Consider the following 25,451-nt stretch of genomic DNA (forward strand, 5'->3'; position numbering starts at 1 on the left):
TTTGTGTACATTGGTTATAGTGATGTAGCTCCCTCCACTAGGCCCACACTGTCCCAATAGTGCCGCCCTGGAGAACAAGCCTTAAACACAAGCACCTTGGGGGCACGGTCCAGGTGTGGCACTGGCTGATTGCCAGAGTTCAGTCATCTGTTCTGAGATTTCTGTGGCCTCATCTAAGCGGGATTAGATGTCACAGCAAACTGTCCACCTCTGTTACGTGCTCACAAAGCCTTCCCCCACCCTGCAAGGTAGACAGGCACCCTCTCTCTCTCTTACTGTGGAAGGCAGTGGTCTGGCCAGGCCAGCAAGTGAGTGTTGAGATTGCTAAAGACATGGGCCAGGGCTCTTTCAGTGAGGCTGGCTTAAGCCAGCCACGCTGTGCATCCCTATGGGAAGGGCTGCCCTGAGCTCAGGAGACCTTGGTGAGGAAACAATGCTGCCAGCTGTTTATCTCCTTGCAGCTAAGAGCCCTGTGAGGGAGCTGGAAAGATAACTCTAGCCTGTTTGTCAACAGAGAACCAGGAATAGTGTATCTTCGGAGGGATTTCCCCTTTCTGTTCTAAGTCCCAGATGGAGTCCTGGGTGTGTGTCTAGGCATAGTCAATCCACCTAGAAGACTTCACACAGCCTGGCATCAGAGTGCCCAGGATGCCTGGGGGGGGGGGGGCTTCCCACTCTTCCTTCCCACAGGCACAGAGGGAGACTGTGGGCCCTGGCTTGGGGTCTTGCAGACACGCACGCACCCATAGCACATAAAGTGACCACCTTGGTTCCCTGTTCTCATGAGAGTTGCTGGAGCCCTCCACCTTGGCCGAAGGTGTTGCTCAGACGTCTGGAACGGAAGTGAGGCTGGACTTGGGATGTTACCCCCGAAGGGCCAGGTCCTCCAGCACACATATTCCTTCTATTTCTTTAACCACTTCCTGTATACGGGCCTGTTCTGAGGCCAAGGAGGACTGTGGGAGATTGGAAGCTGAGGCACAGCTGTGGCAGAGAGGGCTTGAGAGTGGGAAGGCGACCTCGGCCTCAGAGCTGTGAGGAGAGAAGAGGCAGGCGCACCCACGGCGGGGAAGGAGGAGTGGGTTTGTATACACATGAGGGTGGGATGGGAAGGAGGGGGAGGGGGACCTTGAAGAGAAGGGACACTTCCAGGCTGAGGGCCATCTTCCCTTCAGCCTTCCCACAGCCAGAATGGAGGAGGGAGCCGGTGGATTCCAGAACCAGACAGGAGCTGGCTCTGAAGGTTGTGACTTCTGCCTGAGACTCTTTGGAATTGAGCATAGGAAGACGAGACCCATCCTCGGTTCTCTCCATCAAGCTGGCCCACTGTCTCCCAGCCTGTGGGTGAAGTAGAGCAGGAGCTTCTTTTGTGGGCCTGCCTCCAGGGTCAGGCTAGCAGCCTGACTTGCCTCCCTTTGCTGATTCAAAGTTTATCCTCGAGTTGGAATATGCTGGTGTTGAGGACACTGGGGACCTACCTCCCCCGGCAGGGCTCAGTTGGCCTTTGTGTTGGGAGGTACTCCATCTAGACTCCTGGCCGGGGTCCAGCAGTTCCACCAGGCCCTGGCACCGGCAGGCAGCATGGGCACTTGGTCCCGGGCATTGCTGCCTCAGCTTGGGTGTGGACCAGGTAATCCGTGGGAACATCCAGCTTCGCAGGCCTTTGATCAGATTGGCAGGAAGCCTTCCTCCTGTGCTGCCATGACAATCGGGACGAGGAAGCTGGCGTCTCCTGAATGCCAAGCATGCTGAGGTGTTTTATACAGGTTGGCTTACCTCACTGGGCTACCTAGTGCAGAGGCATTTCTACTAGCCTCTCTTAGAAATAAGAAGCCAAGGTATGAGGCTTCAGTGCCAGCAGATTGGGGGGTGGGGAACGCAGGCTAGAGTCTGATCCCAGAATCCTGCTGACCACGGCGTCAAGTTCTAGATGTTTCATTGTGTTTCCCTCTTGTCTTCCATGGCCAGCCTCAGCCTTGGAAATCCCGCCCTTGCTTGTCCTGAGTCTGATGTCTCTGTGAGCATAGTGGGCTAGGGAATCTGGGCAGCGCCTCCGCTCTGCTTAGGAATGCCTCTGCCCGGCTTTCAGATCCTCTTCCGGTCTTGTCACTGACATGTCCCCCCACCCCACACCCCACCCCCGCCCCATCTCCTGAAGTCCTTGGTGCCTGCCTCCTAGCTTTCTCTTCTGTCTGAGCCCCCCTGTTCGGAGCAGGCAGTTCTGCCTTTCATTTCCAGAGCATTGCCACAAAGCGTCATTTTTCACTGACAGGAAAGGAAACACCATCGGAGTGTTTAGAGACTTGTCCAAGTTCACAGTATACAGAGAGGATTTGCATGTGGTCCAGCCCAAACCCCTCCAGCGTTCCACGATGCGCTCTCCTCATTATCTTCAGCTCCGCCCCTCTGGGCATCTCACAGAGGCACAGGCATGGCCTCCGTCTTTTCCTTTCCTGCCAGGCTGTGATTTCCTTCAGAGTTCGGTTTCCTAAGTTTCCCTCTTTTGGAAGAATGCTCTGCAGTCCTCACGCTTGCTTCCCATCCCATCCTCTTCAGCTTGCCTGCAGCCGGTCTCTGTGCTCACAGCCCCACATGCTCGCCTGCCTGCTGGACCTTGTCCTGGGACCCCATTAGCACACTCACGCACCCCCGCTTGACCTTCTTCACCTCCATGAAGCATTGATGCTAAGCTTCCTCTCGCCGGCTCCTTGGCCGTCTAGACCTCTGCCTCCCCACCTCCAGCTCAGGCCTCTGAATAGCCAATATTCTGCTTGGTAAAAGCAGCAGGAAGACTTGGCCTGCAGCCCACACAAGCACTGTTTTGTGAATTCTGTAGAGCTGAATTTCTGTATAAATAGGCACATTTACAACTTCCTGTCCATTTAGCTGCCCATCATCCTGACAGGGGAGGCGCTGATCATAAGTTACATGTGTAGCAATTCATGGCAGTGCTGGCACTGTCAAGTATCCCCTCTCTGCGTGTGATGGAAACATCATATTTATGTCTGCCTGATAGTGAATAGGTGTCATTGAATTCAGGGCCCTCTGTCCTGATAGCGTTATCATTCGGCTTGATTTTGAGGAAGAAGCCTCACGTTAGGTCCTCTGGGCCCTCTTTATCACTGGTGATTGATGGTTATTGATCCTGGGAGCAGGGGCCAAATGCTGCTTGTCATTTTAATACACACATTCCTAGGGCGCTAGGGGAGGGCAAAGCTGCGCAGATCCGAAGATGTGGAAGATGTCTGAGAACAGATGTTGGAATAGATCAGACCTGTGGGTCCAGATTCTTTTCAAGTTACACTTCCTAAAGGAGACTGGAAGACTTGAAGCCAAGATGACAAGTAGTTACCAGTTAACCTGCTTTGTAGCCCTGTGCTGTGGGCTCTGGGGCCCTCCTCCCTGGGAAAGATCCCTATTATTAGATAGAATGACAGCCTGTGTGAAGGAGGACACAGTGGCCGATGCCACATCTTCACCAAGTGCTTTTAGCTTTCATGTGTGATATGTGGTGCTGGGGATGGAAGCCCAGGCCCTGTGCATGTTGGGCAAGGCCTGTACCACCAAACCGCACACCCCCCCCCCCCCAGCTCTTTTGCTGTCTTTAAAAGGCAATGAGCAGCCAAGGGGTCACCAAACTGTAACTATTCGAGTCTCTACTGGGGACAAGACTCCCTTAAGGACATGAGTGATGGTGGCCTCCATGGTGTCACCAAGTACAGGCGTTGACAGTAATTTCTTGCTTGGGTTTCTTTGAGTTTGCTTTGGAATCCTCAAATACTGGAAGCCCAAAAGCCACGTGTGGGGATTTTCTGTGTCCCACAGCCCCTCCACTACCATTGCCAGCCCTCTCCCAGGTTGGCTGGACTCTTCACACTCTGTCTGACTTCACAGCTGCTTTTTTTTGCTTATCATGTCCACACTGTACTGGGGTGGGGGACGCCTTCGGGACACATTGGGTCTCTGGTGGGTCTTGTTCCTTCCAAGAGCCATGGTGGCCTCTCCTGTATCGCCAGCATCCCCCGGCTCTTGCTCTCTGGATCTGGAGCCCACTCAGCTACAGTAACCTTGGGCTGGGTGTTTGAGTTCTAAGACCTGCAGGATATCAGACGTGCTCACAAGCAAGTGGGGCTTCCTTGCTGCTCAGCCATCATGGTGAGAATACAGAGGCTCCACGAGCCTCTGCTAAGAGTGCCCGTCCTATAGCAAGATGACCTTTGTGTGTGGATGTTTGGTCACCAGAAAATCAAGACTTCCCTACTTTTAGCACACACATTGGGTTTCAAACCCAGCCCTGCCTTGGAGCAATGCACACCTCCAAAACTCTGAGATCTTGGGATGCTGTTTGAAATTACGTGTGGGTCACTATCTAATGCTGCCAAGCACAGAGGCAGAAAGGAAACAGTGTATCCTCAAGGAAACGGCTGCTAGTGCTGGGAAGTGTCGCACCAGTCATGCCTCCTGTGACTCTTACTTACACCCTTGCTTTATGGAAGGTTGTGATGTGTGAGCTATTGGAGCGTGTCAGAACCATATTGTATAATTGTTCCCTGGCTAAACCTGGTGATGCATACAGCTAACTTGGGAGATGGAGGCAGGAGGATCAGGACTCCAAGGGCAGCCTGGACTATAGTGTGAATTCAAGGCAGCTTGGGTAACATAGTGAAAGCCTGTCTTAGATTAGACAATGAAAAATGAAGCTCTCTCCTAAGGTAGACTCTGAAGGGCATTAAAAATATATATACATGATGAATGGGTAGATATGCTGAAGCCATATGTGGTACCCACTGGCAGAGTATGGGAGGTAAGTGTGTGGATGTCCACAGCAAAGTCTTTGCCTTTTCTGCAGGTTTCCCATAATGAAATGTTGAGCAAAAGGTTGCCTTTAGCCATGAACCACTTGAATTTAATTTGACTAACACAGTCCTGGGGGTGAGAGCGAGAGGCAGGGGTTGTGTATGGTGGATCCATTTCATCTTTGAAGACTCCTGTGGGTTGGGTTGCCATTGTTCAGGTCACAGGCTGGTGGAGAGACAGTGGTCATCCTGAACCCCCCTAGTCTGCGACCTTGTAGGGGCACTTTCCTGTGGCATCCACATCACATGCCAGCTCCTGTGTGGTGTGAGATGCATTCCTCAGCCTCCTCCTGGCCTGCCTGCCTGGCATTCTTCCCTTCCCAGAGGCCTGGCCATATGCCTCAGCAAGCACCGCCGATGAAATGCTCTGTGGCTCGGAGCCGCAGGGTGAGTGGAGAGGCTGTCGTGTGAAGGAGGGTTAGGACACGGGGACACTCCAGATGGTCCCCTTGTCCCTTGCAGGTGGTGGGCACTGCAGAGCACATGAGCCAGAAGAAGAGGACCAGGAATTTGAGTGACTGATAAAGAGTCTTTCCAAAGTTAGGTCCTAACCTATATTATAGACGGGATTCGTTAGTGATCAGGAGCATGCTGGGTTCCAGGGTCAGAATAACTGACTCCAAAATGCAGGCGAACACACTGAGCCCCACCACGACAACGCCCAAAGCTGCGCTCTCCAGTCTTGGACTCATCTATGGGTGGAGACTCAGTTCGTGCAAACTCCTGGTTTTCTCGATGTCAGCCTTAGCGACAGGGTACCAGGAGGAAGATGTGCCGCTAAAACAGTCAACTTTTTACCATGAGCCATTTAGCGGGTGGAGAGATGGCTCAGTGGTTAAGAGCACCTGCTGTTCTCGAAGAACTAGAGTTCGGTTCCCAGCTGCCATGTCCAGCTCTGAGGGATCCGTTACCCTCTTCTGGATCCGTGGACTCCCATCCACATACGCACCTAACCACACACAGAGACACACGAATAAAAATAAGTCTTTGGAAAAGTGAGCCATTTGTAGCACTGGTTAATTTCGATCCCCAGAGAACCAAGGACACAGCTTGTGTCTGTGCTTTTCAGGACACTCACGGTTGTGCCCAGCAGGTACTCACACAAGGATGCTGCTGCCCCTGATGCCCGTGGAACCTTGAGACCGCGCCTCCCTGTACCAAACAGCTATCTACAATAGCAATGTTTATGTTTTGAAGGAGTGCATTTGCCTAGGCATCTAGCAAGCAGTAAGTGGCATATAGATAGCAAAAACCTCAAATTGGGCACTTAAACCATCCAACAGCGATGGCTGGAGGAGCCTGATGGCAAGCAAACATCATCAGATCTGCCTAGACTTCCTATGGAGAGTCCCAGGCAGAGCAGAGTGCTCTCTGGGGATGTGCTTGCACTTCTCCCCACCACGGGCATTTTTATACCACGGGGCAAACAGTAGTAACCTCTGTTGGAGACGGTTGACCTTCCAACTGTTCTCAAGGGCCCAGTGTCCGAAATACCCTTAGCTATTTGCTGTCCCAGGGCCAGGGGGCCAGCCTGCTCAGGACATTTTCAGAGGACGTTTGAAATACACATGCGCCTGTTCTCAAGAGCCTGCTTTTTGCAAGCACATGGCCGTTTGCCAATATACTTTCCTTTCTATTACACCTCCTCCCTGCCAGGCTGGGGACAGGACCCCTCCAGCAAGAACTAGGTTGTCCCCAGTAGGTTCTCATGATGGCTGAGCCTGCTCTGGGAGGCAGTGGAGTTAGGAGTTCAGACCAAGGACACTGGGCTGACTCCCTCTCCTGCAACTGGCTGAGTGACCTTCCGTGAGCTGTTTCTTCTATGTGTCAGTTTCATCTCTGCCTCGTGGGTTACTGTGAGGACGGATGGAGCAGACAACACCACATGGGTGCCAGACATGGATACAAGAGTGCCAGTGAGGGCTCAGGCTCCGCAGCCCTCTGTCTGGAGACGGCAGGGCCCCGGGGCCAGAGTCAGAAGTCAGCATCTCACTAGGACTCCGGAAGCATGGCTATGCTTGGTTTTGGTCGGGCCTGTATTAAATCACCATATGTTTTGTGCATTCCAGCAGTCTGGATCTATTCTCCTAGAGCGCTGGAGGTCAGACAGCTGAGTTTGTTTGCCCTGGCTGGTCCGAGTGCCTGCATGGTTGTATTCCCTCACAGCCCTAGAGGTGCTAGGTTCTTCCAGCTTCTGGGCTGTCTTCCTTGCATTTCTTGGTTATCGTCTTCAAAGCCAGCTGCCAGGTGTCTTGGTTCCGTTGTCCCCTAGCCACCTCCTGTCGTCACCCACTGCCCCCCACCCCTGCGCTCCTGTTGTAAGGACCCTGTTGCTTGGTTTAGGGTCCAGCTAGACCGTCCAGAAGAGGCTGCCCTGCTTCATCTCATCTGTAGCTTGGCCTTTTGACATTCTGTTTCTGGCGTGGACATGCCAGGGAACTATCTTCACATATCACCAGAACCAGGAAGCTTTTCTGGTTTTGTGTCATGACTTGGCCAGGGTCTGACCAATCGAAGCACCGTGCATATTATCCTGTGGCATCACCAGGCCCTCTTTGGCTCTGAGGACAAAGCCAGTATCCCATTCTCTGTGGGATTCCTCACCCTGGCACATGGCAGGCCCTGTATGTGCTCATATATAAAGACCAGCAAGCCGGGCAGTGGTGGCACACGCCTTTAATCCCAGCACTCGGGAGGCAGAGGCAGGTGGACCTCTGTGAGTTCGAGGCCAGCCTGATCTACAAAGTGAGTTCCAGGACAGGCTCCAAAACTACACAGAGGGCCCCTGTCTCGAAACAAAACAAAAACAAACAAAAAAAGGACCAGCAAGCCCTGACTGATATATGTGTGTATGTGTCCGCCCTTTTAGGCCATGGCGAGTGTCACTGTGGAGAATGCAAGTGCCACGCAGGTTACATTGGGGACAATTGTAACTGCTCGACAGACATCAGTGCATGCCGGGCCAAGGATGGGCAGATCTGCAGTGACCGTGGCCGCTGCGTCTGTGGGCAGTGCCAGTGTACAGAGCCCGGAGCCTTTGGGGAGACATGTGAGAAGTGCCCAACCTGCCCAGATGCTTGCAGCTCCAAGAGGTAAGGGCCTGCTCTTCCGCCCTCACCCCAAGCCTGTCTTTCACCAGGCAGCCCTCCCCTGATGGCCTCTTGTGCCTGCGGCCAAACCTCCTACCTACACACAGGCTACTGACCCAAACTTGTCCTAACAGTCACCAGAATAATGGCCATGAAATGCTGGGTGTATGTCTGGGTGGCGGGGTAGGGATGGGTGGGGGAAAAAAGTAAAACAGTTCACAAAAACACAAGATCACTGATCCATTCTAAGCACGTTTAGAGATTTCAGAGTGATGGTTAAATAAGATGAAACGGGTGCCGGGTCTGGACAAAAACAGAGCCTCGGGTATGCCATCATCCTGTGTTCTCAGAAGGGAAGGCGGTGTACGCTCTTTCCCCAACGACTTTGATCCCCTGCAGAACATCTCCCAAACAATGCTTCGTGGACCAGGCCTGTGGGAACCGCTGCATTAAACAACCCGCCATCAGGAGGCAAATAGGATGGAAAGGCACCGACCCAGATAGGGATGCCTGAAGCGAGTGCTTTGGGATTTTTCTGCTCTATTTATGCTGCTAATAGAGTAACGCTCGCTGAATGTAGAGCTTGTCTAGGCTACTGTCACTGGCTCGGCCCAGAGTCAGGTCACACACATCCTGATGACCATCCTGGGACCCTGCTCTTCACGCCCACCACCAGGTTGCCACAGAGGTCAGTTGCAAGAGTCTCAAGACAAGGTGCTGCCTGGGGCACAGGCGTGACATTGGCTGTCTGACCTTGCTGGAAAACAGCTGTGTCATCCTGGGTGCTGAAGAGCTGGGGATGGGGGGGGGGGGGGGGAGGGGAAGGAGCTGGGCACCACGCAGAAACACCGGCAGAAACAGGCAGTGTTACTCTTTGGCAGAGCAGCACAAGTGTGTGATTTTCTTCTGGCACATTTCCCTGCTAACGTCTGGCCCAGGCTGATAATGAAGTGAGTTCATGCTCTCGGAGTGGCTTGACCCTCCCTGGCTGGGCGCCCCCAGACAACCCTACGCACAGGCAACTGAACCTGCCTATAGATTTCGAGACAAGATAGGCAGGGAGTGGCCCAGACACCATGCCTGTATGGGTGGCATGACAGGCCTAGTCAGCATGTTGTGTCCAAGGGACCCCCTGGCCCCACAGTTCCCAGCAGATCCTGGGGAGTCTTGCTCCCACTGCTTAGGGCACACGAGGCTGATGGGGAGTGGGCCACGCAGGGGCAGTACAGGGAGTCAGGAAAAGGAGCTCGGTCTATCTTCCTGTGGAGCCGCAGGCAATGTGGGGTTGTCTTGGGGGCAGTTAAGAGGCCTCAGGGAAAACCAGTCCTTGCTTTTTAAATATCTGAAGAGCTTGAAACGCCCAAAGATAGAGACTGGCCCTTCTCATCCATCCCAGGACCACACTGACCTTCTGTGTCTTTCACAGCCTAATGGAATTTTTTTCTTTTTCTTTATTTCTTTCTTTTGACAAAGTTCTTTTGATAATGAAATTTTAGGCCATTTTTCCTGCTTTCTGTTTTCTGAGAGGTTTTTGAATACTTTAGTCCTTCATCCCTTGTGTTCTAGAACTAACCAAACACACCCTTCACTTTGGTGAGGTCACACTCGGCTCCAGCTGATTTTAATTAGCAAGCCTTGCACAAAATCTCCAAGCGGCTTGTTTTTGTAAAGGGGCAGACGTGCTTTTAATACATAACTACAGTTCAGCCTGAGTTCTGGGGATATGGGGGTGGGGGTGGGGGCTCAGATCTAGGCCGCTGTATCCACGTGGGTTGTATGGAGTGTGTCCTAGAAGTGACCTGGAGTTGTGGTGATACATGCAGCAGACAGAGCATCTGGGGGCGGGGAGGTGGGGGTCATTTCAGCCAACCGGAAACAGGCATCCTGTTTGCCATGTGTTGATCCTGGAGACTGGCAGGAGGTCCAGCAAGGGTCAGCATGAGTGACCAGAGATGGAGCCACCACCCCTTTCTGGCCCCAGGCCAAGCCTGTCTACCCTGAGGGGTGGGGGTGGGAGTGAAGGAAGGATCCAGCAGGACAGGAGACAGATATAAGCCTTACTGCCTGGCTCCAACTCTAGAGTGTCTGTGAGATCAGCCCAAAGAGAGAAGGATATGCCGACTCTGGAGTAGATTCCTAAGCATGTCGGTGTCCTCTCGAGAAAGTCACAGCGCTCTCTCTCTCTCTCTCTCCATGATCTACCCACAGTCCATTCCTTGTCAGTGTCCAGAGGGTAGTCAGAGCGTGTCTGGGAGGCAGGACACTGAGAGGGGCCCTGATCTGCTTCTCCTCTTCCTGATGTCTTGGCTTCCTCTGTAGAGTGGCCCTGCAGTATGATGGAGAGCCCTGCACTATCAGGGAACTTTCTAGACACCCAGCTCTTCTGGTCCCCTGTGGGGTAAGCAGGGTGACCTGCCCCCTTGTGGCTGGGGTTTTGTGGGGTTACCCCTCACTCCAGGGTCACAGCGCCTCCTGTATACCAGGCTCTAGAATCCCCACTCCATCCTTAGACTTCCGAGTACCGCTTCCCCAGAGCTCTGAGACCTGCTGTCCCCTGGGCTGCTTGACGGTACCCGTGCTAGCGTGGAGTTTGCTTTTCCTGTGGCACCACCCTGGTCCTGCCAAGGAGGACCAAGAGGTCCCTCCTCTCTCACACACTTTTAACAGTGGCTTGGCTGAGGCCTGGCTTCCCTCTTGTTTCCCCCAAGTTTTCTATTCTGATGCAACCCCAGAATGTAATAATTGGGGGCTGGAGAGATGGCTCCGCGGTTAAGAGCACTGGCTGCTCTTCCAGAGGACCTGGGTTCAATTCTCAGCACCCACATGGCAGCTCACAGCTGTCTTTAACTTCTGTTGCAGGAGATCGGCTGCCCTCATACAGACACACCTGCAGGCAAAGCACCAATGCACATGAAATAAAAATTTTTAAAACATTTAATAACTGTTCAACAGGGTATTGTAATTAAGCATCTTCACATGCAGTCACCCAAAGGTGGAATGTGGCGGGGGGGGGGGGGGGCGGCGGTGCGGGACTAAGAAGGCCTCTTTTTGACTCCTCATCCATTTTCTAGAGAAGGTCTCTGTTATAAAATGTATCAGCTTTAGTGTAGACCAATTATCAGGTAAGTGGCCAGCATGCCCTGAAGGACGCTGGCAGGTGGACACGTGTGGGAATTGGGAGGGGGTGGGAGCCCAAGGTGCCCAGACAGTGATGATCAGTCCTTCCAGGCATTGGACTTGCCAGGAAGCCCCATCCTAGAGGTTGGCTCTGAGGGTGCAGTGGAGCCCAGGCACCAAGGCTTACTGCTAAAAGTCCTTTGGAGAGGACATGTTACAGAATCTTGTCTAGAGAGTGACACATGGGAATACTAAGATTGGGGTAACACAGGGGCTTCACATGCTGGCCCCAGGAATGTGGAGGCACTCCCAAGGGCCAGGAGTAGTTATTATTCCCTGAGCTGACTCCTTGGCCAGTTCACGTAGCAGGGTGCAGATTTGGTTCCCGCTGTCAGAATTGCGAAGGCCTGCAAGCTGGCAAATTGACTTGTGTATATCAGTTATGTCTCTAAACTCACACATATCTCTCTGAGACCCTGGGGCTTCCCTTTAACACCAGCGAGATGTCAGAGCATCATGCCCCCAAAGGCAGACTTCAGGAGTGCGGCTGAGCCTTTGGGACATTACCCAGCAGCTAATGACCACATTGATTTTCTCAGAGACTGTGTAGAGTGCTTGCTGCTTCACTCGGGGAAACCTGACAACCAGACCTGCCACCACCAGTGCAAAGACGAGGTGATCACGTGGGTCGATGCCATCGGTGAGTTCTCTGGGTAACTATGGATGGCTGTCTCTGTGGACCTTGGCAGGCTTCGAGAGTTTTTTTTCCCCTCTCCGGGGAGCAAATGGTCTCAGCCTTGAGTCAAGCCCAGCATAGCTTCCTTGGCGGGGACCATGGGCTGGGACCCTCACATACTATTGGCAGGAATGTCATGCAGAAATCAGTTTGGCTGCTGCACAAAAAGCTACTCATAGAATCATCACACAATCTAACAATTTCCCTGTGAGGTACATGCCCCAAAGAGTTGGGACTGATAGTCACTTTTTTTTTTTTAAAGATTTATTTATTTATTATGTATTCAGAGTTCCGTCTGCATGTTTGTCTGCACACCAGAAGAGGGCGCCAGATCTCATTACAGATGGTTGTGAGCCACCATGTGGTTGCTGGGAATTGAACTCAGAACCTTTGGAAGAGCAGTCATTGCTCTTAACCGCTGAGCCATCCCACCAGCCCGATAGTCACATGTTTATAGCATGGATTGTAATAGTCAGTTACTCACTAATGAATGAATGATGAAGTAAATGTTCTATATCCATCCATCTTGGAATATTATTTTTTTTGTCACAATAAAGAGCAAAGCACTAACTTGGTAACACATCTGAGCCTCCAAATCACTGGGATAGTGAAGAAACTGGGCAGAAAAGAACATAGGTATCACACGATGCTATTTAAAATGTCTGCGGTAGGCAATGTCAATTGAGAAAGAATAGGGAGAGGGGAAGCCAAAATTATATGCTAACACGTGTGGACATTTCTGGGCACTGGCCTAACATTGTGAGTTCCCTAAATTGGCTACATTTTGAAATGATTAAACAGTTCCTGAGGGACTGCATATCTGAAGAGGGAACTTTCAACCTAGGCTCACCGGTGCTAGCAGGCTTGCCCTCTGCCTTGATCCCCGGCTGCTGTAAATTCCTGGCCCTGGCTCTGCCTGTCGGGGTTCTGGCTTCTCTCTTTGTAGACTCTGTTTTCCCCTCTTCCCTGGCTTTGCCAGACTGCTTTGCCCAATTGTGGCCCAGAGTACGCTCCATCTATTTATCACGCAAGCATTCAGTGAGCTCCTACCCTGTGGCCAGCCCTGTGCCAGGCTCTGGGGAGTTGGGGATTCTTTGCAACCTCTCACACATTCCTGCCTTTCACCCTTCCCCTAGCTTGCCGTCCAGGGCCTGGCGGAGCTCCTCTTGCATGAGTTAGGGAAGAAGAAGGGCTCCTTTCCCACCTCCCACAAACAAGCCTGTCCTTTGTGCACAGCTCCTCCTAACCCAGTCCTCTGAGGGGACTCTGCAAAGAAGTACATGTTTGATCCATCGCTTGTCCCTAGACAGGCTGACTGGCTGGCTGGCTGGCTTGCTTTTTATTTGTTTGCTTGCTTATTTATTTTCGAGGCGGGGGTCTCACTATGTAATCCTGGCTGGCCTGGAAGTCACTATATAGACCAGACTGGCTTCAAACTCACAGAGACGCACCTGCCTCCGCCTCCCAAGTGCTGGGATTAAAGGTGCGCCACCATGCCCAGGCTTACTATGTTGTTTCTGTTTGTATATTGCTCTCACTATATTTCCCAGGTTGATTCCAAACTTTCTATCCTCCTGCCTCAGACTCCTAAGCACTGGGATTGTAATTGTGTGCCATGTGTCCAGTTCTTCCTTGTGCTTTCAAAAATACACAGCCTCAGCCACGTGGTGGTGGGGCATACCTTTAATCCCAGCACTTGGGATGCAGAGGCAGGTGGATCTCTGTGAGTTGCAGGCCAGCCTGGTCTACAAAACAAGTTCCAGGACAGCTAGGACTGTTACACAGAGACACCCTGTCTCAGGAAAACAAAACAAAAACACACCCTCAACAAGTCTGAGGGGGCTGAGAGAAAAGGCTGGGTCTTCACGTTTGCTAACCACACCCGTTCATCTACTTCCTGATTGAACCAGGTCCTGTTCAACCAGGTTGAAAAGAGGAAAGGAGGCACATTTAGTGTCATAGCAATAACCCGTGGTAGTGTTTTGAGACCAAGTGCCCTTGTGGCCTGACTCCCTTTTCTTCAACCCCATTACCTCCTGAAGATCAGTCTTCAAACCCTTTTCCAGGTACCTGGTGCCTGGGCAAGACAGTAACACTGTCCACTCTGGTCAAGGACAGAGTGGGGAAAGAGAAGGGCTGTGGAACTGAGGAAGAAGTTTGGCAGGAATGAAACCTGTCATAGACAGAGGCCTGACCTCTGACAGGGGCTCACAGTATCAGTGTGAAGTACCACCACGAAGCCAGCCTCTCATCCAGAGAGCCTCGGCACCCTGAGTTCCAGTTCTTGGGGAAGAGCAGCGTCTTGTCTTCTTTAGTCAGGTCAGCCCTGCAGACTGGGCCGGTTTCCAAAGGCTGACACTCAGGCCTGTTGCATCCAGTTCTACTCACCCATGCATGCCCACTCCCAACCATTGAAGGCTTCTTTTATTTCATGTCACCACCAGCCGACACTTCAGAGGGTTGACAATTCTGATGGGATCCACATGTCCCCAAAGCCATACACTCAGCCCTGGGCCTGTGATCTTGATGTGAGAAATCTGAGCTCGTTTGAAAGCTCCGAGGCCCCTTTTAAGTCTCCTTTAAGTCTCCCATCTTTTTCTGAGGTGCTTAGCTTCGACCCTTGTCCATCAGCCGTTCCGACGGTTCCCAGAGAGAGGCTCAGGATATTTCTGTTTGCTTCTCTCCTAGTCAAAGATGACCAGGAGGCTGTGCTTTGCTTCTACAAAACGGCTAAGGACTGCGTCATGATGTTCAGCTACACAGAACTGCCCAATGGGAGGTCCAACCTGACGGTCCTCAGGGAGCCAGGTAGGTGAGAGCCCGAGGGGCTAGCCTGGGCCTGCTTTCTTGTGTTAGCCCTTATGTGGTGGTGTGTGCCTGTGAACCCAGTACTCTGGAAGGTAGAGACAGAGAGTTGAGAAATTTGTGTAGCCAGCCTGGGCTACATGAGACCCTGTCTCAAAGCACTTGTGTGGAGCACACCAGCCCTCCATACTGTGGAGACAGAGGGCTGGGGTTAAGGCAGTAGAGCTGTGGGAGTGTTGCTGTGGAGTGTTACCATGGAGGAAACTTTAGCATGCTTGGTTAAGGGGTTTTGCAGGGAGGGTACAGGGTAGCTGGTCCACCAGGGCTGGGTTGTCTCTTGAGTTGGGGAATCATCTGGGTCATGACAGCCTGTCAGTACCAACAATTCTGTCTTTGGATTCTGGGCACTGGGACTAATAGCCTGAGCCTCAGGGTGACTGGGATTTCTATATCAGCCATTTCAGTTTTTGGATTATGGAGGAAGTAGATTGGCAGATGCCAGGTTACAGAACCCAATTTGCAAGTTGGGCCTGACTCCCTGTGCACAGCATTGCCTTCCTGGGCCAGAGGCAGAGGAGGTGTGGAACCAGCCCAGGGCACTTGGCCTGTGGCAGTGAGGCCTGCTTTCAAAGACCCCATCATTGCTTGGAAATAAGCATGTTCGCTCCTCAGAACTTGTCACTTAGGGCTCAGACCCTAGCCCAGCCCTTTCAGAAGTGCTGCATGCTACCTGCTGCATGCCTGGTTTGTCCCTGAAGCCACTGACGTGAAGACAGAGCTGTGGCCCAGTGCCCTTTGCTAGAGCTGGACCAGGCTAGAGCCCCTGGGGCACAGCCCAATAGGAGATGTGTAGCCATTCTCCAGGGTACTCATCTTTGCCAACACTTCACTGTGTGAGCTTGAAACAGTTACTGAATTCTCTGAATATTTTACTCTCTGTGTTTTGGGGAGGCCACCTGCAACTGCCCCAGCTTTCAGTCACACAGAGGCAGCATGGGGGCGCGGGACAGAAGGGAAGTTGTCTGTGGGAGGCAGCCTTTCACCTTGAATGTAACTGAGGTCAGGAGGTAGAGGTGGGCAGGATGCTGATGGCTTTGCCCACCCTTTCAGAATGTGGAAGCGCCCCTAATGCCATGACCATCCTGTTGGCTGTGGTTGGCAGCATCCTTCTGATCGGAATGGCACTCCTGGCCATCTGGAAGCTGCTCGTCACCATCCATGACCGCCGAGAGTTTGCCAAGTTCCAGAGTGAGCGCTCCAGGGCCCGCTATGAAATGGTAAGTGGGGGATGGGTACAGAAGAGGCTGTGGGCAAAGGCAGCCAGTACCTTTGTTATTAAAAGCAATGAAACCAACCAAGAATGAGCTAGGTGTGGTCATATTCACCTATAATCCCAGCTGCTCCAGAGGCTGAGATAGGAGGACTTGGAAATTCAAGTTAGACTGGGTTCCTTAGCAAGACCTTGTCTCAAAATAAAAATAACCAGGGGCTGGAGAGATGGTTCAGTGGTTAAAAGCATTGGTATCTCTTCCAGAGGGCCTGAGTTCAATACCCAGCAACCATATGGTGGCTCACAGCCATCTGTAATGGGATCTGATGCCTTCTTTGGGTGTACAGTCATACATGCAGATAGAACATTCATACCAAAAAAATAAAAAAATTAAAAACAACAACAATAACAACAACAACAAAAAACACACTTGGAAGACTTGGGGAACATGTAGACCCCCTGGTCCGTGTTGGGACTGCTGTGGGGCAGAGTGCCAGGAGCAAGCTCAGTGGGGAGTTGGACAGACACACAGACTCAACCCAAGAAATTGGCTCCAGCTCTCAGGTCTGATTGGAGGGTCATATGAGCAAGTCCTTCTGGGACCTCTGACCTGCACGCACGCACATGCGCGCACGCGCGCACACACACACACACACACACACACACACACACACACACACACACACACACACACACACACACACAGGCAGAGATGGAGTCTGTCTGCTCAGGTTACAAGGGAATTGGGAGCTTTCTGCCTGAGCCCTTCATTTCAGAGACGAAAAGTGAAAGCCCAGAGAAGGGAGGGAATGCCCCAGTGCACAGAGCCAGCCCGAAGCAGCCATCCCTGGAGGTGCTAGACCAGAGGTTGAACTAACATCTGTGTTCTCTCATGCTCACAGGCCTCAAACCCCCTGTACAGAAAGCCCATCTCCACACACACCGTCGATTTTGCCTTCAACAAGTTCAACAAATCCTACAACGGCTCAGTGGACTGAAGGAACTCTGTGGCTCCTTCGGGGGGTGGCTGGGGTGGGGCCGAGGACAAAGACTGAGGTGTTTTGGATTGCTTTCCACTTGCTTGCACTAGCTAAGCAAGCAACGAGATGCCTTCCACTGAGCCTTAGGGGGCCTGCTACCCACGCGGGAGGGAGCTGGCCATGGCCCCCTGGCTGCAGGCCAGAGGCACTTGGAGAAGCAAGAAGACTGGTATTCATTCTCAGCTCCCTGCTGCCTCCAGCTTACTATCTCCATGAACCGCTGATGGCTGGCCTGCCCCTCCCTTCCCTACCCCGCCAGACTCGATGGTATCTGGAAGAGTCTGTGTGTACAAAGCTAGGGCCCAGTCTGGCTTTTTCGGGTTGGTTTTTTTTCTATGAAATAAAAAGGTCACGCATTTATGGTGTAGATCTGATGACTAGCCCCCTGAGGACTGCCTGGCATCTGTGGGTGGTGGTGGTGGAACTGGGGAGGCACCAGTTGAAGGTATACACCTTGCAAATGTTAGCTTTTCCGTCCTGTCCATGTTTGTTGAGTACTTTTGAAATGAAAAGGGAAGATTTGTCTGGCATCGGAAGTAAAGATTGAATCCAAGCAACTTTCTGTTGGTGTGGTTGTTTGAATGGAAATGGCCCTCCCCAGAGGCCCACAGGGAGTGGCACTATTAAGTGGTGTGGCGGAAGTGTGTAACTGAGGGAGGCTTTGGGGTTTCAAATGTCGAAGCCGGGCCCAGTGTCTCTCTTCCTGCTGCCTCCTGTCCAGATGTAAGAACTCGCAGCTTGCTAGGCGGTGGTGGCGTGCGCCTTTAATCCCAGCACTCGGGAGGCAGAGGCAGGCGGGTCTCTGTGATTTCGAGGCCAGCCTGATCTACAGAGTGAGATCCAGGAAAGGCGCAAAAGCTACACAGAGAAACCCTGTCTCTAAAAACCAAACAAACAAAAAAGGTGGCTTTGAGACTTCCTAAACTGGAGGGGGGAAAAAAAGCAATTTTGGAAAAAATGTACTTCCTCTTCCGTTTACTCTCTTCCGGGAGACCATGAATTAACTTGTGTGAATCCTGTTTTCTATAGTCAGTGCTGTGAGTGTGTGACACTGGAGCCACAGACACCACCTCTGGGGTGTTTTCACAGTGACCCGGGAGGAAGAGAGGCCTGTGAAGGGACCAGCTGCCCATGGTATCCTGCTGCCCCCTGCTGGAAGTTCTTAACATAAGCAGCCTGGAGACTGGCTCATGGCCAACCATGATTTCCTCATTTCTTAAGGTTGCAATAGGGAGCCGAAAGTGGTAACAAGAATGGTTCATTTTACAAAACCCAGCGTGTGTGTGTGTGTGTGTGTGTGTGTGTGTGTGTGTGTGTGTAAAACGTGATTTGGGAAGCAGGGATAGGTGTGCCACAGCGTACCTGTGGAGGTCCGAGGACAACTATGGTGTTGGGTTTTTCCTCCCATCTTTTTGCAGGTTCCAACAAGGAACTCAAGGCCGCAGGCTTAGGAGGCAAGTGACTTTGCTCGCTGAGCCATCTTGTTGGCTCTGCTGGTTTGTTGGTTCTTCTTTTGTAGCAGGACCTCACTCTGTGGCTTCGACGTCCTTAGAACTACGCAGCCCCGGCTGGTTTTGGACTCTCGAGGCAGGCAGTCCTTTTTCCCTGACCTCTGAGTGTTGGGATACAGATGTGTCTGCCACGCCAGGGTCAGATATTTATTTATTTATTTATTTATTTATTTATTTATTTATTTATTTATTTATTTATTTTTGATGCAGGGTTTCTCTGTGTAGCTTTGGTGCCTGTCCTGGATCTCACTCTGTAGCCCAGGCTGGCCTCGAACTCACAGAGATCCACCTGTCTCTGCCTCCCAAGTGCTGGGATTAAAGGCGAGCGCCACCACCGCCCTGCCAGATCTGTCATTTAATAATTTAAAAATTATAAAGGCAAGCACTTTACTGAGTAGCCTATCCACCCAGCTTTTGTATTTTTATGGATTGCCTTGAATGAAACTTTTTCTAATTAAAAATTTTTTAAATTAATTTATTTTATTTCATGTGCATTGGTGTTTTGCCTGCACTGGAGTTACAGTTTTTTTCTTTTTTTTTCCCCACCCCGACAGTTGTAAGCTGCCATGTGGGTGGGTGCTGGGAATCGAACCCGGGTCCTCTGGAAGAACAATCAGTGCTCTTAACCGCTGAGCCATCTCTCCAGCCCCTAAAAATTTTAATTGGACAAGATAGGAAATAAAATCATCGTAAGGGGAAAAGCATTTGGAATCTTGCCACTTCAGGGTAAACACTCTTGGCCTTTGCTTTACCTTGGAGCTCATTGTCTTCCAAAGGCTTGAATCCTGAAGGCTGGGTCCCTTAGCACTGTTGGGATGGGGCTTTGACATGAGGCTGCAGGAAGGTCTCCCAGCCGTTGGGGGCATGCCCCACAAGGGGATGGTGGGACCCTAGCCCCTTCCTCTCTGTTCCATTCCCAGCAGTGAGGAGAGTGGTTCAGCTCTTCTGTAGCTTGTGCCCGTCATGCCTCAATGGGGCTCACTTTCTTCATCTGTGGAATGGGAAGTTCTGCCGGACTACTCTCAAAGGGACTCCCAATTTCAGTTTCCCAGGATTCTGCACAGAGCCCTAACTTGGATGCCTGTGAAAGCCTCCAGTTCTCTTGGATTCACCTACTCAGCCTCAGCATACGTAGCTTCCACCCTTTGAGACACGTGTTCTGTGTAATTCACTGTAGGTGTGGGCAGGAAAGGAGCCCTGGATGGCACCAGAGGCATCCTTGAGGAAGCTCAAGGGCTTTATAATCAGGTGGTGTATTAGGGTTCTCTAGAGGAGGAGAACTGATAGACTATATATACAGAAAGGGGATTTATCAGGGTGTCTCACACAGGCTGTGGTCTAGCTAGTCCAACAATGCCTGTCTCCCGACAGGAAGTCCAAGAATCCAGTAGCTGTTTTGTCCATGAATGTTGGGGGACCCAGTGTTGGGGTCCCTTGAAGGGAGGAGTGAGGAATTAAGAAGTGATATATAGAAATATAGATGAAGAAAAAGAGACACATGATAGCTTTGGGAGGGCCCTGCGTCAATATCTAGCAGCTTCGAGTTTATTTCTAATGGGCTTTTTATACACTAGCAAGGGCAGAGGCAAAAGACCTCCCCCTTGCAAGATCAAAGTACAACCAAGTGTAGACCCTTCAAAACACCTGGTACCCACGCCCCACAGCAAAGCATCTTGTGATTAACCCTTGAAGTGTAAGACACCTGGTAACCATTCCTTTGCACCCTATTGTGCAGCCTTGGAGAGCCGCATAAACTCTGACTCTCTGACCTTGAGTCAAGCCACAAATTGGAATCTTTGTGGATCCTACACAGGAGGCTGAATGCCTCGGCTGATCTTCAGTCTACGTTGGAATCCCATCTTACGTAGGCTGCTGTGAGGTGTGGCCCAAATTTAAAGTGGGTCTTCTGACCTCAAAGCATCTGGATTCAAGGTGGGTTTTCCAACTTTTCTTTTTCTGGGTGGGGGGAGTGTTCAAGACAGCTTCTCTGTGTAGCCCTGGCTGTCCTGGAACTCACTCTGTAGACCAGGCTGACCTCAATCTTAGAGAACCGCCTGCCTCTACATCAGCCTCCTGCGTTCTGGGATTAAAGGAGTCTGCCACTGCCACCCCAGTCTTCCAACTTCAAATGACTTGATTAAAAATCCTTCACAGGTGTAACGAACTGCTTGGGGCTTTTAGTTCATTTCAGATGTAATCAAGCTGACAACCAAGAATAGGCATCCTAGGTAGACTGTGACAGGGGCCCTGTGTCTGGCCTTTGGATCCTTTGGTTAGCATAGGTCCTCCCTTCTCAGGGCCTGTGGAAGTCACTCTGGTTCTGAGGCCTGTAGCGCTGCAGTGACCATCTGCTTCTCGCCTACCTCCTTTGGCTTTGTGAACAGCATTTTCCTCTAGGTTTGGGAAAGCTGTTTATGCTCAAAGCTCAACCATTTCTGGAGGACATGCCTAGAACCAGTGCCTAGGACTCAGGTGTGGTTTTTAAGTCATGGCTCTTTGGTTGGGGATGGACATACAGAGCAAACACTAATAGTTAAGGTACATCCTGTTCTTCCCTTACTTATTCTGTACTATTTCCACTCACGATGGCTTCTCAGCCTCTTACCTTGCCCTTGTTTCTATATCTTTGTACCTTTGTCTCAAAATGTTGACATATTTCTTCACTCTATCTCCCAACCCATTTACATAAGTCTCACTATTAAAAAAACAGAACTTTTTGCATCTGATTTAAAATTTTTTGAATTTTAGTTCCCAAAACAGTCTTATTTGTTGTTCTGGTTTGTAAGGACAATGACCCGGCAACCTCCCACCCCCCAAATTTTCCTTCTACAAAGAGCATTTGTGTCCTGTGCATTCAGGACTGCTCTCCTAGCCCAGTGCAGGGCAGAGAACCCCTCAGTGGGCACTGCCCCGCCATGACGCTGATGCAATCATGGCTCTGTTTCTTGCTTTCCTTCCCTGCACTGACATCCTCTGGAATACTGCTTCCTTTGCTGCCCTTGGCTCCATATACCTTGAGAGGACAGCTAACTGTTAAGAGTTTTAAGGCACCCCCCCCTTACTGTGTGTGTGTTGAGGGGGTAGGGTCTTCATGGACTAGGTGTGGCCACCACTTCCAATATGTCCATCAAATGGATGGGCACAAAGGAGAAAGGAACTTCTTTGGTTTTTGTTTGAGACAGGGTCTTACTGTGTAGCCCTGGCTGGCTTGGAATTCACTGTGTAGCCTAAGCTGGTCTCAAACTTGTAGCAAATCCTCCTGATTAAGCCTCTTGAGTGCTGGATTACAGGTGTGAGCTGCCATGCCTGCACCGTGTTTTGTTTTTTGTTTGTTTGTTTGGTTTTGGTTTTTTTTGTGTGTGTGGACAGGGTCATTCTATGTGGCACTCATAATCCTCCTTCCTCCAACTCTGGAGTTCTAGGATTATAGGTGTGAGACACTATACCTTGTCAGAGGAAGGAGCCTTATTTAGAGGGGTTCAGTGACCCCCAAATCTGTCCTCCAAGAGCTGACAGGCACTTAGACTTTTTTTTCTCTGAGGGGGAAGCCTAGGCATGGTTGGAGTAGGCACAGCCTAAAGAGCAGGTGGTCTTGATCAGGCTAGGGGTTTGACTGATAACTATGTCAGCTCTGGTTCTTGGGTGGGGGGGTGCTGGAAAAATTTTTATCATACTCATCCCGAGGGGAGCAAGCAGTCTGGTTCCCCAAGATGATTGATCTTGTTCTTAAGTGGACTGATTTCTCTGTGGGGTGACATCCAGACCTCAGTGAGAGCCAGAATATTTGGATCAGAATGAGGAAAGGAGGCAGGGTGTCCTCACTTCCACCACAGCAGAAGCCCAGAATCATGAACATCAGCTTTTGCTGAGCACTTTTCTCTTTATAGCTAGTGTTTTTGTTTGTGTATTAATTATGTATACAGTATTCTGCTTGCATGTGTCCCTGCATGCCAGAACAGGGCGCCAGATCTCATTACAGATGGTTGTGAGCCACCATGTGGTTGCTGGGAATTGAACTCAGGACCTCTGGAAGAGCAGTCAGTGCTCTTAACCACTGAGCCATCTCTCCAGCCCTATAGCTAGTGTTTTATGTATGGGAGGCTGTGGTTTAGCTCTTGACCCTACGTTGGGCCCAATAGACCAGACCAAGGCCGTGAAATCATAGTAACTGGGCTTCCCTGCAACAGTGAACTAGTTAAGCCAGAAACAGGCCGACCTGTTTCAGCTCATCCCTGGGGCCTGCTTCTGTAGGGCTAGAGCTCTATTGGTTGCCCTTGTCAGAACATGCTCCCATGGCTGTCAGATGGAACTCTGTTGGCTTCTGGCTGCAGCTGGGAGTCCTGGGAAGATGTTTTAGTTTCCAAAGCTCCGTGGATTTGGATATAAGGCAAGTTTCAGCAAATGTTTTGGACTGGGATATGGAAGTCCTGGCAGAAACAGGCCTGGGTCCCAAAAGGGAGGCCTTAGGGTCACTGGCTTCAGTGGGAACAGGCCTGGGTCCTGAAGAGGCCTCTCTGTCAGACAAAACTGCACTGGACTCAGTGGGCTGGTCAGGTTTTAGATGGAGGGCCTGAGTCCAGGGAATCTAGGATTCTACTTTCTGGAACCCGGCTGAGACTGGACTGTGCTGTGAGAGCACACAGCCTACTTTGTGCTATGAGAAGGTCCATAACTTTGGCAGTCTTGGATAAACAGAAAGGTCAGAAACTCCCCTCCATTTAGAACTGCACCCGATTTATGTTTACATATAAACATAAATCCTTATGAACTCCATGCTGAGTGCAATGGCACATGCCTTTACTCCCAGCACTCGGGAGGCAGACAGATTCTGAGTTCGAAGACCAGCTTGGTCTACAGAGTGAGTTCAAGACAACCAGGACTACACAGAGAAACCCTGACTCCAACAAAATGAACTCCCAGAGCTTACACCTCTATTTGTGTGTTTAGAAATGGGGTGAACCCTAACAGGAACATGGGGTTGCAGAGACCATAGTGAGGCATCAAAGACTTTTCAGAAAGTGGGATGCATCTTTTAGCACACAGGTTGCTAAAAGTTGTTTTTAAAAGTTGAGCACTTGGGCCTTGAGCCTTGGTTAAAATCTTAGCACAATGGAAAAGTATTTTTGTCTAGCATGGAAGAACCTTGTCTTGCTGGATTGGTGTTAGGGAACCTCGGCCCTGCAATCAGTCCTGTAGTTAAGAGCCCCGGGGTCTCCTCAGTCCTGGAGACCTGTCTTGGCTGAAGGAACAGGCTTCTCTAAGGAAAGCTCTTATCTGCACCAGGAGAGGGAGCTGAACCCTTGGTGCTTCCACAGTGCAGCAGCAGATGTCTGTAAGAACAGCTTTGCCCTGGCCTTTGTCTTTCAACAGTCTTAGCAGGCCTGAAATCTGACTCTAATACAGATTTCAAAGGGCCAGGGGCCCTGGACTCTGCCCAGTGGCTGCAATGAGCCAAATGGTTAGGGTCAAGATACATACCCTGGGAATAGATTGCTCTTAATGTACCCTCGGAAGGATAGAGTGTGGCTGTCACATGCCTCTTCTGGCATGGAGAGATCTGTCCTGTGAGAAGAGCTGGTTGAAGGCTTGGGAACCAGGAGTCTGTCCAAGGCTCAGCCTTGCATGTTGCAGCTTTTCAGTGTTTTCAGATCACTGCAAGTAACCGGTTTTGGAGTGGCTTCCCTTAAACTCCAAAGACTAATAATTTAGGCACGAATTGTTGATAGTGAATAGAGCCTAAAAGCACTGGGATCTGTAAAGGATCTTGTGGTTTGGGGAACCCCTCTCCTGAGGTGTTGAGTAGTGGATATTGGATTAAGTGATGGCTACTTCTGTAATTTATGGACGATTTTGAGGTTAAAATAATGAAACTTGTTCCTTAATCATCCTGATTTTACTGTGATAGAAGGTACCTAGAAGACATGATTTTGACTAGGGTCGATTCCCAATTTTGATGATTGGAAAAGGCTATATAGATAATTATTCTGAAAAAGGAATCAGCTGTTCACAGCTTTCACTGAGGAAGTCTTGACTAATCGGAGAACCTGGTGATGGGATGCACTCTCTCAGCACGCTCCTGCTGTTTCACATTGTCTGGGCAGAGATGCCATGGTAGAGGATAGGTGTGGTTCCCTCTTCATTGTGGTGAAACAGATACACACAGCACAGCATGAAATGTAAACATGCACCTGAGCACAGCTCTACAAAGTGAGGCTGCCCCTCATCTGTGCTTTATTTGCAAACAGATGAATGTGAGCTGCAACTCAGTTCCTATTTGGTAAATATACTAATGGAGCCAGGCAGTGGTGGCGCACATCTTTAATTCCAGCACTAGGAAGAAAGAAAGATGGCAAGACACAGAAAGTCATTTAAGGCATGAGTAAACAGGAAGTCTCTTTTCAGTGGATGATTTTGTAGAGGTAAGAACTAGTGGTTTGCTCTCTGCCTCTCTGATCTTTCAGCTTTTACCCCAACATCTGGTTCTGGGTTTTTTATTAATAAGACCGTTTAGCCTCCTGAGTTCAAGGCCAGCCTGGTCTACAGTTCGAGTTCCAGGACAGCCAGGGCTGTTACAGAGATATCTTGTCTCAAAAAAAACAAAAAACGAAACAAAAAAACAAACAACCCACAAAACCCTCTTCCCAGATGTCTGCGTCACACTGACAAAAAACTGGCACACTGATGGACCCCGTGTTATAGTTTAAAAGGGGCTGGAGAGATGCTCAGTGGTTAAGAGCACTGCTGTTCCAGAGGACCTGAGTTCAATTTCCAGTAACCACATGGTGGCTCACAGGCATCTGTAATGAGATCTGGTGCCCTCTTCTGGCCTGCAGGCATACAGGCAGGCAGAATGTTGTACATATTACATACATAACCTTAAAAAAAAAAAATCAGGGCTTGCATGGGAGGTTTATTGGAAGAGAAAGGGGCAAAGACTGGTCTAACAGTCCACAGATTTTGCTTACATACCAAGCAAGAGGCCACTGGGGAACATCTTTATGGAATAAACATGGAGACATCTCCAGTG

The 25,451-nt window shown here is 50.6% G+C and overlaps 1 protein-coding gene across 1 annotated transcript in view; it reads left to right on the forward strand.

Moving 5' to 3' along the window:
* The window catches only part of Itgb5 (integrin subunit beta 5), a 100,089-nt gene extending 82,619 nt beyond the window's left edge, over nt 1-17,470 (forward strand). Inside the window, exons 10-14 of the mRNA XM_036203878.1 lie at nt 7,726-7,948; nt 11,662-11,762; nt 14,487-14,606; nt 15,714-15,880; nt 16,776-17,470. Of these exons, the coding sequence (XP_036059771.1) occupies nt 7,726-7,948; nt 11,662-11,762; nt 14,487-14,606; nt 15,714-15,880; nt 16,776-16,871 (707 nt within the window). The 3' untranslated portion in view covers nt 16,872-17,470. The remainder of the gene's footprint in view (nt 1-7,725; nt 7,949-11,661; nt 11,763-14,486; nt 14,607-15,713; nt 15,881-16,775) is intronic.
* Nucleotides 17,471-25,451: the final 7,981 nt, after the last annotated feature.

This window comes from Onychomys torridus, chromosome 12, assembly GCF_903995425.1.
Source record: "Onychomys torridus chromosome 12, mOncTor1.1, whole genome shotgun sequence".
Classification (NCBI taxonomy): domain Eukaryota; kingdom Metazoa; phylum Chordata; class Mammalia; order Rodentia; family Cricetidae; genus Onychomys; species Onychomys torridus.